Source organism: Ochotona curzoniae, unplaced genomic scaffold (genome assembly GCF_017591425.1).
Source record: "Ochotona curzoniae isolate NIBS_2020 unplaced genomic scaffold, NIBS_Ocur_1.0 scaffold_4683, whole genome shotgun sequence".
NCBI classification, from domain to species: domain Eukaryota; kingdom Metazoa; phylum Chordata; class Mammalia; order Lagomorpha; family Ochotonidae; genus Ochotona; species Ochotona curzoniae.
The window spans coordinates 30,828,139-30,843,237 of record NW_024467121.1 but is presented as its reverse complement, the minus strand read 5'-3'; the positions used below and the strand labels follow the sequence as shown (position 1 = coordinate 30,843,237).

Sequence of the window (15,099 nt, the reverse complement as noted above, 5' to 3'; positions counted from 1 at the left end):
CCTTCAAATAAATAAATGTCTTGAAAATAATAAACTGAAAGTTTCTAAAATAAAACTATACATGATCAATTTTATACTTCAAAAGTAATAAAAGATTTTTTTTACATATGTAATATACAAATGAAAATATTTTTCTCTTTCAGACTTGTTAACCCCACTAACTTACTACTGAAACATCTGACAGAGTTCCTGACCACCAAGTTCCTTGACTTTAAGTGCCCTGCCTACCAAGGATCATCCAGTGGGTTTCTGCTCCTTCCCTTCCAGGTTCTAGCTTTAATTTTTTTTTTATTAGTTAATCTTTACTCAAAAGAGAGACTAGAGGGCAAAACAGACCAACACAGACAGAGATCTTCTATCTTCAAATGTCCACAACAGCTGCGGCTGGGCCAAGACCACAAGCCAGGTCTCTCACGTGAGTGGCAGGGAATCAAGTGCTTAAGTCATGGCTGTTGCTTCCAGGATGCACTGTAGCAGGAACCTAGAATTGGAAATAGGGCCTGCATTCATCCCAGAGACTGTGAAATATGATGAGTGTGTCCCAAGCACTATGTGGACCATTACGCCAAACCCCTGCCTACATTCAGCAGGTCTCAATAGCCTAAAACTAATATTGGCATTTAAGGCCTAACATTTTATTTTTCTTTTTAAACATTCATTTATTTATTTGAAAGGCAGAATTACAAAGAGAGAGGTAGAAATAAATAGAAATCTTCCATCCTTTGGTTTACTCCCCAAACAGCCATATCAGCCAGGACTGAGACAGGCCAAAGTCAGGGGCCAGATTCTCATTCAGGTCTCTCACACCCATGTAAGAACCCAAGGAACTGGGCCATCTTCTGCTGCTTTCCCTGACATACTAGCAAAGAGATGGATCAAAAGTAGAACAGTCAGGATTTGAACTGGTGCTCATATGGGATGCCAGCACTGCAGATTATGGCTTAACACACTATGCAGCAATGCCACCCCCCCAACATCTTCTCATTTGTATAAGATGTCTAGCATTTCCAGGCTCCACTGTGGCAGTATATCATTTAAGTTTGATCGTGATAAAACGTACTGAGATAAACTCCAAAATATTTAAAAACACACACACACACACACACGAAAACAAACTTGCCAATGGTCCTGAAGGAAAGCTACTGTTCCCAGTTTATAACCATTGTGCTGACTTAAATACAATTAAAGAGAAGCAGGCAGCACCCTACTCAGCAAAGGTCACTATGCTTATGGACCTGCACATCATTATTACATAACGCTCATTCTCCTGTCACCTAATGTTCATCAACTTCAGCTCTATCGACATCTTAGGGGACAGAGTTCTTGGTTGTTGGGAGCTGTCCTGTGCACTAGAGAAAGTTGAATAATATCCCTTGCCTCCATACATTAGGTGCTCTATACAACAGTAGCAATCCCTCCAGCTGTAAGAACCAAAATACCTCCAGACATTGACAAACGTTCCCAAAAGGATTCAGAATCAACACACTCCAATTCCTAATTGAAATGCACCACTTAGCCCATAAATGTTTAAGGTGATTTGTTTGTACCAAGCACAGAGATGACAAAAACATTCCTAGACTTTCAAAGTCATGAAAGAAAGAGATGAATAGACAATTTCAAAGGAAAGTAACAGACTCTGTAATTCAAATAAATATAGGTACGCCTGATTTGGATTGTGGAGTGGAGGTAGTGGGCCAAATTGAAACATGCTGAGAAAAGCCACATGGAAGGGATAGCGTCTGATCTGAAAGGCATAGGAACTTTTGGATAGAGAATACATTTCAGAATAACAGACACTATAAGAAGAGAAGTAACACATAAAGGATTTTAATATACCAACATTACGAATTGGATCTTCATACTGAAGAACATAGAATGCCATTTAAGCATGGGAGCAAAGTGTTGGTGTTTACAATTGACAAGCCTATCAATGTCAGCGTCAGTGGAAAAATGGAGAGGAGCGTGGCCTGCAATGCAGAAGCCAGGAAGGAGGAATCTCCTGGAATTGTGGTGTTTAAGGAAAGCATATATCAGATTGTTCATTATGGAATACGAACTCATTTTTCTATAAAATTGTTTAAAAAAAAAAAAACACCACAGATTGGAATGCCAGTTCCCATGTCAGAATACCTGGGTTTTAGTCCAAGTTTGGTTCCAAGTTTCAGCTAATGTTACCCTGGGAGGCAGCAGGTGACGGCTCAAACGCCGGGATATCTGGTACTCCAGGGTCACCTGGACAGAGTCTCCATCCCTCATCCTCACAGGCCTTAGGAAAGCGAAGCAGCAGAAGGGAATGCTTTCTCACCATCTGTTTCTGTCTCTCCTTAGCCTTGCATTCCATCTCTCCTGCTCTGGCTCTCTGCCTCTCAAGCACATAAACAATATTTCCTTTAAGATGTTTTTTATTGGAAAGTCAGATTTAGAGAGAGAAGGAGATGTAGAGATAAAGATCTTCTATCTGCTGGTTCACTCCCCAGGTAGCCACATTGGCTGGAGCTGAACCAATCCAAAGTTAGGAGGCAGGAGCTTCTTCTGGGTCTCCCATGTGGGTGCAGGATCCCAAGGCATTGCGCTGTCCTCTGATGTTGTCCAAAGCTGCAAGCATGGAACTGGAAGGGATGTGGACATCCAGGATATGAACCAGCAACCATATGGGATCCCAGTGCATACAAAGCAAGAACTTTTAGCCACTAGGCTACTATGCTGGGCCCATAACCAAATTTTTTAATGTATGAGAAAGATGGGATATTGTGACACAAAAGAACAAGCTGCTTCCTGCAATATTGGCATGCCATAGAGCTGATTCGAGTTGTTAGTTGCTTGGCTTCTGATCCAGCTCCCTGCTGATATACCTAGGAAAGTACAGAAGACAGCATCCTATCAATGTGGGAGAATCAGATGGAGTTCCAGGTTTCTGAGTTTGGCCTGGCCCACTTTTTACTGTCACAGTCACTAAAAGAGTGAACTGGCAAATGGAAGATCTCTCTCTCTCTTTCTCTCTCTCTGCATGTGTGTTTGCTTCTCTCTCTGTTTGCTCATCTCTCTTGTGCATGTACACACTTTGTATGTGTGTATGTCTGTCACGCTTTCAAATTAAAAAATCTTTAAAATGAAAATCATTGCCTTTGTTCTCCTATGCCAATATTAAAAACTTCAAGATTATTTATTCACTTATTCACTTATTTATTTAGATTGGAAATACAGTTTTACATAGATGATAGATGGAAAGAAAGATCTTCCATCCACTAGTTCACTCCATAAGTGGCAGCAACAGCTAAAGCAGAGCCAATCCAAAGCCAAGAGCCAGGAACCAGGGACCTCCTCTGCATCTCCCCTGTGGGTGCAGGGTCCCAAGGCCTCGGTCCATCTTCCACTGCATCTCCAGGCCACAAGCAGGGAGCTGGATGGAAAGTGGAGCATCCGGGACACAAATTTGCACCCACATAGGATCCCAGTGCATGTAAGGTGAGGCTGTTACCAATTAGGCTATTGCACCAGGCCCTTCTATTTTTTAAATTTATTTATTTTCACTGGAAAGGCAGGCATACGGAGAGAAAGAGATACAGAAAGATTTTAATTTTATTTTTTGTTAATTTTTTAATTTAGCTTTCTCCTTTTGGAAACATAAGCACCTACATATAAACTTCACTTCGGCTTCCCTGCTTTTAATTTACACCTAACATCTGTCTTTTACGTTTGCTTCTAACTTACCTAGAGATTCTTCCACAGACTTTTTTTTTCATTCCTTTTTTGTAACCTTGAGTATTCCACTCTATGAATGTATACTATGATCCATTTGATAAGTTACATGGCAATGACACCTGTAACAAACAATGCTTCTGTGAATCTCCTGGTACACATACTCCTTTGAATTGTGAGAATGGCTATTTATTCACTCTCCAAATGGCCACAACAGCCAGAGCTGAGCCAATCTGAAGTCAGGAGCCAGGAGCTTCCTACAGGCTTTGTTCCCCAGGCTTTGGACCATTCTCCACTGTCCTCCAAGGCCACAAGCAGAGTGCTAGTTAGGAAATGGAGCAGCTACGACACAAACCAGCACGCATAAAGGATCTTGGTGCTTGCAAGGGGAGGATCTTCCAATTGAGCCATCACACCAGGCCCAGCATTGATATATATTAAGAAAAAGTAATCACAAAACAAGCTAGGCAACTGCTTTCTGGGAAACATTACTTGTTCTGAGGGATATTTCATATATGCACGTATTTCTCTTCTTCACAGGATCTTAAAAGCAGAAATTAGCTAGCAAAAGACAAAGATGACCAATGACCAATGGGATATCACTATTAGTTTTCCGACCTCTTTTTTTTTTTTAGATGGTAGAGATTTAGGGGAAAGAATTGAAACATACATATACTCCAATGATGTAAGTATTCCAGAGAAGAAGAGATAAAATTAGAAAATTCGTTAATTCCTTCATGGTTTTAAACTTTCATAGCTCTTTTCTATATTTGAGATCAATCAATATCAATAAATCAGATAGAACTCATTTCTATCTGGCCCAATTGCCTATTTTTTAAGTCCAAGTTTTTCACGTTAGGGAAATATGTACAAATTATAGAAATATCACCGAGCAATACTCAATTGCTACACCAATAATGACACAAAGGCTGTCCTGGAAGCAATGATAACTTGTACTTTGAGGCCTTGCAATACAGAGCGCAAAATCTATGTTTTTAAACTCCATTTTTAAAGACCTGGATTCTGGCCACAACATTGTGGTTAGCCTACACACGGGCCTGACCACAAACTGTTCTGCATGCTACCAAAACTGTGTCTTCGCTTTTACTGAGTCAGAGTCCATTAATGGAAAAAGCTAGCTGATGATCCACTGTGTCCCATTAAGTCCCATTAGGGAATGAGAGGGAGATCAAACCACAGCCCCACACCCACAGATCCTCCAACCTCGAGAGAGAGATGAGCCGCCCTTGATTCTGAACCTTTCTCCAGATACCGTGCCATTTCACTGCTGTGCAAGAAACAACCATCCTACCTGCTGTCTGCAAGTCGTTGCCTCCCTTGCACCTTAATCTCACAGCCATCTGATCTCTACTTTCCCACATTTTTCTAAAAGCATCCTTGTCAATGCCTCTAAAAACAAAACATCATTCCCGTTTCGTGTATTTTCAACAACACGGAGCACAGTGGCTCACAGTGGCAATGCTGTCTTCCTTCTCTTGCTAAGACCCAAGTCATTCTGGCTCCTCCTTGCCCTGCTGGCTCTTCCTCTGTGCTCTCTCTCTGCATGTGGGCCTCCTTGGAATTCAATGCTCTGGCACTTCTCTCAGTCTACATGCTCAACGGAGGAGACCTCGCTCATTCCCTGGGCAGCAAATATCAACTCTATACTAATGACTGTCAAGCTCCCATCTCCAGCAATGGGTTATTCTCAAATCTCCCCACATGCATATCTATTACTCCAGCTACCATCACATGGAAAAGGAAACTCCTAATTACCATGTGTAGATGTAAATGTTTGGTTTCTCATTCTTTCCTGACAACTGTTCTCTTCCACCCTTTCCCATCTCAGTCAAAGGCACCTCACACATCTCTTGTTGAAACCAGAGAATCACTGCTTCTTAACCCTGGGAATGAACTTAACACTAACTCCTACCAAAATTTATATATATATATATATGTATATATATATATATATATATAATGTAACTATATAAAAAATAGATAATAAAACCACCCCAAAATTAGCTAAATAATAAGATTTAAGCCTTGTAGCTTTACAACATAGTATACTGGTAGAACATTACTGGTAGCTACATACTAAATAACAAAAATCTCCATAAAATCTTAAACTTTCAGTTGTTTCTCTGGTAATGTTATGGGGTTATAAATTCTGTGTAAATCTTAGGATAGAATAAACGGTACTGTTTTGAACCAAGGTTCTCTCTGTGCAAGAAAGGAGATACAAATGCCGAGTGGAAGAAAAGTGAAAGGCTCCTTTGGTTTAGATGGAATTAAGGTTTCAGAATCAACTCTCAATTGATTATTTAATTGACAAATCAATCAGTATCACACACCCTATTCGCCAAAAGGGTTTACCAGCAAAGATATTCCAACAGTAGCAAACACAACTCTTCATTCCAATTTCTAAGTAGTACTGCCCACCCAGCAGATCAGGGTTCTTTGGACAAAAGCTGGCTCTTCCAGGGCTGGGGAAAATCTGGAATATCCTATCAGGACACAACACAAGACAGTCCTCACAAAGTGGTAGGGAATCAACCAACCAACTTGGGACTTGGATCAAGGATGAATAATTTGAACATCAAAAAGAATGATGAAAGGAAAAGATTATAGTCCACTAAATTAAAACACAAATCTGGGGCCCGGCGCGGTGGCGCAAGTGGTTAAGGTCCTCACCTTGCACGCCCGGGATCCCATATGGGCGCCGGTTCTAATCCTGGCAGCCCCGCTTCCTATCCAGCTCCCTGCCTGTGGCCCAGGAAGGCAGTCGAGGACGGTCCAAAGCTTTGGGACCCTGCACCCGCATGGGAGACCCAGAAGAGGCTCCTGGCTTTGGATCGGCATAGCATCGGCCGTTGTGCTCACTTGGGGAGTGAATCATCGGAGGGAAGATCTTCCTCTCTGTCTCTCCTCTCTGTATATCCGCCTTTCCAATAAAAATAAAATAAATCTTCAAAAAATATACATATAAAAAAACAAATCTGTAAGACCAACATTAAGCACAAAATTACAAGGACAGGGAAAAAGGAAAATTCTTTATTACAAAAGAGCATCAATGACTAAAGGCAGAAAGTAAATTAGAAATGGAAAAATTGTCATTTTGTAACCACCATGGTAGTAATTATTCTAAGCAAGTTACCATCAATTTTTGCCACAACTACTGCATGGAAGTTTTTGGGAATATGTTACACATAGCCTCTAAGTTCCACTCCATAGATTATCCACTAAATACAAAAGGGGAAACAGCTATCTTCACAGTAGAGAACTCTGGTCATTCACAGTAATGACCTTAACCAATCAAGTGGTTCCTAATACCACTAAGGATGGCTGAAAATAGGTGAAAAAATGACATCATGGCCCTCTGATGTGATTCAGAACAAGGATAAAATACAAAGTCACATATATAATGAAGGAAACAATCAGAAAAAATCAAATAAAGAAACTTTATGCAAAACAATTCTCAATGTCATAAAAGACAAAAAGGCTTGAGAACCTGCTCTAGAATCAAGAAAAAGTATGAGATGTGGCAACTAAAAGCCAAATATGATCTCTGATTGGATCCTAGATTCAGAGAAGTTAAACAAAATAAAAAGGCCCAACTATATAAGACATCACTGGAATAACTGTGGAAATTTATATAGAAAACATATATATGTAAATGCCATTATATCAATGAAAGCTTTCTTGTGTTTGGTAACTCTGTGGGAGAGCATCCTCTTTTTAAGAGACACTTGCTGAAACTCTCAGAGACCATGTGTCTCGACGCCTTCACCCCATTTTCCAACACCAGTGGTGTCAAAAACATCAGCCAGTGTATGAGGGAGAAAGAGAGCGAGAAAGAGACCACGCTGGACCCATACCACTTCCTGCTTACCACTGAACCAAAGGTTGACGTTTTAACTACAATAGCAGGCTAGATGTTTGAAATTTGAATCAAGCCTGTGTTTTGTTACTTAAAGCAGCTATAGGACTTGTATTATCTGTGATCTGAATCCTAGGACTTGCTCCTCTATCTGGAGTAGCCGAAACCTTTTCCAGAGAGCATATTAAAAGGGAGGATTTGGGGTCAGTACAACAGTTCTACTTGTTAATTCTCCACCTCCAAGCACTGGCATCCCAAACAGATGCAAGGGCCTTGAAGAAAAGCTCCTGGCTCCTGGCTTCAGATTGCCTTACCTCTGGATATTGTGGGCATAGAGGAAGTGAACCAACAGATGGAGGATCTTTGTGTCTCTCCTTTTCTGGGTAGATCTAACTTTCCAATGAAAATAAATAACTCTTTAAAAAAAAACAAAAACAAAAACAGGAGTGAGGAGAGGTGCGGGAGAGAATGGAAGACCAAGAGGGCTGCTTTATGGTTAACCCATGACCCCACACATAATGTCTACACACTCATCTATAAAACAACACTAAGACACACTGTGTCTTACACACACAGTAAACTGTGTCCAGGATTACTCTTCAAGTAAGGTACTATGGACAAGATTGGCGAAACAATTATTTGGATACTTTCAACATTGATATTCCTAGTGCTGATATTGGTATGTGTAGGATAGGCACAGCCATGTTGTGAAATTACAAAGTAGAGGCAGTATGGCTGAATGCAGAATTCCACTTTCTTAGGCTCCAATTCTGATTAGGTCATAAACAACTGTACCCCCAGAAGGCTGGTAACTAAGCTCTCTGTGCCAGTTTCATCAGCTGTAGAATGGAAATAAAGACAGGTCGGGATGATCTACTGCATGCCAAGTTCTTACAAAAGAGCCTGTCTCCTATATGCATAATAAGTGTTGTCTGTTATTATCACTTCTTCCAACAGTAATAACATAAAACAATTTGTTTAATGCTAAAGGAGAAAAAACCCTCAGAAAAAATAACAGAAAGATCTGAATATCATTAAGTAGTAGCCTATTTCTTCTTCCACAAGCTTAAGGAAAGAGATCTGGAGTGGACAATGTGGGAAAAAAGATTGAGGAGTGTTTAAAATGAATAATTTAAGAACCCAAGTTGTTAAATGCAGAGAATGACAATCATCTGGTATCGGGCTCCACATGAGGGAAATGACACCAAGTGAACCTGGATTCTTCTTAAAATAAAAACTAAAGTAATAAAGTTGTAGACAGAAGGAAAATAAAAGATAGATGAAGCAAGTACCATGCAAAATATCACCAACTACCAAGAAACCTTGAGATCCCTGAGAAAAGCAGTACAGATATTAAGCCACCAGAAAGTTAGTGATGAACTTGGGAAGCTGGAACAAAATGAAAAGAAACTGTGATTTCAAAGGGTGCTCCAGAGGCTTCGTCCCAGTGCAGGCAGCTGCTGGCTCTCCTGCCACAAACATGGAAACACTGCCTGGGGACAGAGCCCCCACCCACAAACGTGCATGCACCTGATGGCAGTGCAGTGGAACTACCACTCAAGAAAAGAGGCATTCATTAGAAAGACCAGCCACTGTCTGGGCAGCAATGAATAGAAGGACATTCCCAGGAAATGTGCCTACTCCATGAAAGCAGAGCCTCATCAGAGACCTTGCCCAAATTCATCGGGAGCAGCAAGATGTGAACACAAGTACAGGAAGGGCACCGGGCCACTGTGGGGAAGGGCTGAGTCTGCACTTCTGGAGGCCCAGAGCCCAGAGAAGAACACTTCCCTGTGCTGCAGGCCTGTAACCTCAAATGCCACTCTGAGTCACACAGGTGACAGCAGGAGGCAGGTGGCTGAACCTTCAAAGGAACTGTGGCGGCGGGGGGGGGGGGGGGGGGGGGGGGGAGACTAAGGGTTAGGTTTCTCAATGGGAGAATACAAAAGGCCTCCAGATGTGAAAGGACCAAGCAACAAAGTTCTGGGAGTCAGTGGACAGACAGAAACCATGGATCATGTCATGGAATAACATAGAACAAAGAACTCTTACAAAGAACTTGACTATAAACACTAGGACTGACCAAGACAAGAAATAAGCTTTCAGGAACAGCAACATGTCAAGCAGTTCAACAAAATAACAATCAGATGGAAAAGGACAGGCCTATAGGTAATGTGAATGGATCTGCAAGGGGACTTTGGGAATAGCAAAGTCAGATATACAGAGAGAGAGGAAGATCTTCCGTCCCATGGTTCACTCCCCAAGTGGCCCCAATGGCTGGAGGTGAGCCAATCTGAAGCAAGGAGCCAGGAGCCTCTTCTGAGTCTCCCACGTAGGTGCATGGTCCCAAAGCTTTAGGCCATCCTCAACTGCTTTCCCAGGCCACAGGCAAGGAGCTGGATGGGAAGCAGGTCGGCCAGGATAAGAACCAGTGACCATATGGGATCCCAGTGCGTTCAAGGTGAGGATGTTAACCACTATGCTATTGCGCTGGGCCCAGAATTAAAGCAATTTTAAATGAACACTTCTTATGGAGAAAAAAAATCTTTAAGGACAGGGGGACATTGTGGCATAGTGAGTTAATCCACTGTATAGAACTCATGTGATCTATATTAGAATGCCAGTCTGAATTTCAGCAATTCTGCACCTAACCAGGTCCGTGACAATGCTTTTAGCAAGACAATAGAGGATGGCCTAAATTCTTGAGCTCCATCTACAGAGGGTCTTCCTCTCTGTCTCTCCTTCTCTCTGTATGTCTTACTTTCCAATAAAAATAAATAAAGCTTTAAAAAAAAGATTTAAGTTAATCTAGGGGCTAGAAATAATTTCCTCCATAACTAATAACTCATAATGTCTATATTTCACACATTCAGAGTTCTCATCAAATTAAAATATGTATTCTCCCGGTAGTGGCACTGTCTCGATTAAATATGCTTAAAATGAAATTGTGCAAAAACCCCCAAATTCAGGACACATTAAATCACAGAATGTCAGACAAGCTTCTGCTAGTTAGTGAGCAGTCAGGTATCTGTGGAACAAACTGATGAAGATGCTAACAATGACAGGTAGCACTGAAGGGCAGAGGAATACAGTCAGCATCAAGGGTAGGAAATGCAACCTTCAGATGGGAAAGAGGACATTCAGAGACCAGAAGACCAGCATTAAAAAAAAATAAGATAAGCCACATAATAAACAGTAGTACAAAACAAATGTATTGACAGATAATTATTCTATAGTTATTTGACTAAAAACTCTAAAATAAATTTAGTTTTTAAAATTGTTCGAGAGACTGAACGTGAGCATGCACAGGTGTGAGACACACTCCCCTATACCGGTTCATTCCCCAAACGCCAGCCATCACCAGGGTTAGGGCAAAGATTAAGTCAAGGCCAGGAGCTGAAATTCAATTCAGGTCTCCCACATGGATGGCAGGAATCCAACCTGCTGTCCCCCAGAGGGAAGCTAAAATTGGAAGCAGAGCCAGAAACTGAACCAAAACACTCCAACACAGGAAACGGGAGTCCTGAGGCTGCATGCATACCCTTCACCAAGGGGGAATTTAATGAGACAAATTCCTATTTACAAATACAAGATTTAATCAGGTTATTTAGTAAAACAAGATTAGGTTGAAATTAAGAGTTCTGATAGCAAGTTACCTGGTGTTTTGTTTTTTTTATGTTTTCTTTTCTCTTCACTTGCTATGTGCCAGGTACTTCCATCGATGAATCCATTCCATCCCCCTCATTTCTCCATAAAGAAGCTGGCACTATTATCCCTGCTTTACAAACGAAGACACTCACTCAAGCTTCAGCAAACCACAGCTGGCAAACCACAGAGCCAGGACTTGAACCAAGGCCTGGCTATGTTCCTCATGACTCTGCTATGCCAAGGAAACATTGGGACCAATCAATTGAGAAAAGGCTGCACAAAATCACAAAAGGAAACGGGTACTTACTGAAGGTCCTCTGTACAGCTTCTGTATTAAATACTTTAACGTACAATTTTCCATTTTCCTATTAAATGATCCTTTCCACATCCATTTTAACAAGGAGAAAATCAAGGTTTACAGACTTCCTACGTCAGGCTAAAGAGCTAAAAGTCCAAGGTTACTTCAGAAAGTTCACGGGAAAATGGAATTAAGAGTAAATTTATTTTTCTTTAAAAAAATTGTGAAACTATTCATATTTTTTTCCCTACTGTGCATTTTGTCTTTACCTTTTGAAAGCCCCTCAGAACAGAACAGAATTGCAAATGCAAGTCTGAGTTCAATCCCAGGTGAAGACAGATACACAGATTTTTAAGTACCATCTCATGTCCATCTCAAGGAATCCCACCAAACAACCCTATAAATATGGTACATATTTCTCATCTTACAGGCAAGAAAAGTAAAAGATGAAATAAGATAAATAACTTTCCCCAAGGTCACAGAAGGAAGAAGAAGTGGACCCAACATTAAACCCATGTAGCCCAAATTCACAATCAGAATTACTCCCCTCTGGATAAATGACCAGAAAAAGAGAGAGAGAGAGAGAGAGAACATCAAATCAATGTCAGTCTCAAATGTCAAACTTGGAATCTGCCAGTCATGCAAATTCATCAAAGATTTCTGCTGGTGGAAAAGATTTACAAATAACATTTTAGGAATAAAGCCCTTCAGCGGACTTAGAAACCTTAGATTCTTGGCACACAAAGTTGGACAAGACGGACAGCGCCTTACCAAAGCATCCTTTCAATTATACACAGCCCCCGTTTCAAGCAGGTGTAGGTAATTTGTCTACGAAGGTCACCTTATGTAATTATCAAGCAAACATTCAACTCTACTAAATGCTCAAGTCCTCCGTTGAACACAAAAGTGCTATTTTTTATATCTTCCTAACAGATCTGAATTTTTACGTCTTCCTAACAAATGTGAAGGCCCTGTAATGTTGACGTTGCAAGGTGAGTAGCTGAACCCAGTCTTCTCCAGGCAAAACAGGAAGGGAACCAGGTGGGAGTTGAGTCACACCTGAAATAGGTCTGTCTTTGACATTTTATCTTGCCTTTTGGGCTACCACGTACAATATTTTACAGCAAACACTGCCCCAATCATGAGGCCTAGGGTTCAACCAGAACGGTTCAATATTCCCCCTGAGACGAACGAGTCTGACTCATCTAAATACTTAGCATCAATTCTTAATGAGTTCCAGAGCCCTTAAAGTCCTTCCTACTTCTTTCCCTTCCATTGAATCCCAGGTGACCCCTCTTCCGGCACGTTCTCCGTCCTAAATTCCCGAAGCTCTCCCAGCTGTCAGGAGACCCTGACCCTGACCGCCTTGCCCGTGAGGCTCCGGCTTCTCCACAGAGCCCCCCGTCCCTCCCCTCGGCGCTTGAACACCCCTACTCACCAGGTGCAGGGCCAGGGGCAGCAGCAGTAGAAACAGCCACAGGTAAAGGTGGCAGCTGTTGGTGAACTTGCTCTGCTCGGGGTCGTGGTACCAGCCCCCGGTGAGCGCGGCCCACACGCCCTGCCGGAGCAGCTGCAGCACCTGGGACACCATGCCCGCGGCGCCCCGGGGAGGGCGAGCCAGCGGCTGCAGCCCGCCCGCCTCAGCCCGGCCTCCGGGTCGCCTCAGACTCCACACCCGGGCCCTCGGGCGGCGCCTCCGCCGCCTCCTCCGCCGCCGGCCCCGCCTCCGCCGCCTCCTGCCACCCCGCGACTGAAGCTCGCGTCGCTTTTCCGCCCGGACCCGCGAACTGCGGCGCCGGAGCCGGCTACTGCCGCCGGGCAGGTGGGCGCCATGTCCGAGGGAGGAAGGATTTTCCCGTCGTGCTCTGAGGCGGCTGCTCAGAAGATGCTCCAGACGCGCCTACCAGCGCCCGCCCCTTATTCCTCCTGGGCCTTACTTAGGGGCAGGGGTTACTGTGAGTCTTTCCACTTTTATTTTTGTGTCTCTACTGGTGTACCCACTTTCCTCACCTCTTCTCCCGGATCCTCCTGTTAGGAAGGCTTGAAAGTCTGAGGCAACCTTGGCCGTCTTTTGTCCCCTGAGCAAAAGATTCACTCAGTACACTTTCTTACATCCCACCACTGGCAGCATAGCTGCTTTTAGTTAACTGCTGGCCCCAGAGCATCTATTAGTCTAAACGCAACCTGTTCCTTTGACAATGACTCTTCTCTTTCACCCACCCGTCCCACCCTCAACCCCTGCCCTGTTGTCAAGTTTGGCACCTATAGCTAATCATTTCGTGGTTCAGGACCTTCAGTCTTGTTTTTTCATACATTTACTAGTGTTGGATTCGCCGACCACCAGGGAAAGAATAACTCAGCCGAATACACAAAAAGAATTTAGATGGCCTTTATTTTAGGGAACTATGGTCACAGGCTTCCCTTCCCTGTGCAGCAGAAAGACAGGAGTGACTGGGAGGGACCCTTTTAAACTCCCCTTGACATGGAAACCGAAAGAGGGGTCGCCTCAGCCCTTAGTTGGTGGGGGGATATGGGTTTGTGCCCCTCATTGGTGCAAAGGTGGTTTCACAACCAGAGGGACCGGCCAAAATTCTGCTGTCCCTTTGGTTGGAAGCAAACTCTGCTGTCCTCCGGTTACCATGGTAACCATCAACTTGAACGTGACCCCAAGTATCATTCAACTGTTAACTTTGCAATGCTAAGATGGCATACAATAAGAAATCATGGAATTAAGAATATTTTAGTTGTTACATATTTTGTGATTTACAGCAAATACGCTTCAGAGCCCCTTCTGAGAGTAAGTTTGGGCGACAGAATAGACAGAAGAGCACTCTTTTCCCTTAGGAATGAGCATAGAAAACCCTGTGTGAATTAAAACCTTGAAAAGGAGCAAGAATGAGAAGGCTGCATGACCCCCAAACATACCTTTACCACATCAACCCAACCTTGTCTGTCCCAAAAACATCACACTCATCTCCCATGTGTGCCTGCTGTATGCCCTGGTCAGCTTCTGCCCATAGCAGCATGACTTGTGGCTGTTTCAGACCCAAGAAAGGCAGACCAACCTTGTAATACTGCAATGAGACCAAGAGGAGGCAGTGCTAAGGAGAGGGTCCAGGGCCTGAGAGGTCACTGGGTTCCAGCAAAAGCCTCACAGTGTTAAATCTGCCTTCAACTTTGGTTGCTTTTCATTCCACCCCTCAGTCCTAAGTAGCCATGACCAACCAAAGTGTAGCACTGCTGCTTTCCTCATTGGAAGAGTGATACGCTGGATGTGTGTTTATCTGTCTCCTCTGTGCTTGAAACCCAGCAGGTGCTCTGTGTAATGTGTGGATCAATTAACTTCCCACTGAAGGCTCATAATGAAGGATTATCCTGTGAGTGGGTACAGAGGGAATGGCCACAAAATCTTTTCCTGCACGGAGAATAATCTTGTTCATGTGTCCTGACCAATCAGATATTTGATAAACATCTTCTGGGTGCACTCTGCTATACTCCAAGAAAATAAATATAAATAAAATATTACTGTGAAGCTCAAAAACTATGTGAGAAGACATGAAAAACAAGGGCTTGA

At 42.8% G+C, this 15,099-nt stretch overlaps 1 protein-coding gene across 1 annotated transcript in view; it reads right to left on the bottom strand.

The window, feature by feature from the left end:
- PCNX2 (pecanex 2) overlaps positions 1 to 13,369 on the bottom strand; it is a 259,238-nt gene extending 245,869 nt beyond the window's left edge. The window contains exon 1 of the mRNA XM_040968059.1: positions 12,964 to 13,369. Within this exon, the coding sequence (XP_040823993.1) occupies positions 12,964 to 13,116 (153 nt within the window). The 5' untranslated portion in view covers positions 13,117 to 13,369. The remainder of the gene's footprint in view (positions 1 to 12,963) is intronic.
- Between the last annotated feature and the right edge of the window lie 1,730 nt (positions 13,370 to 15,099).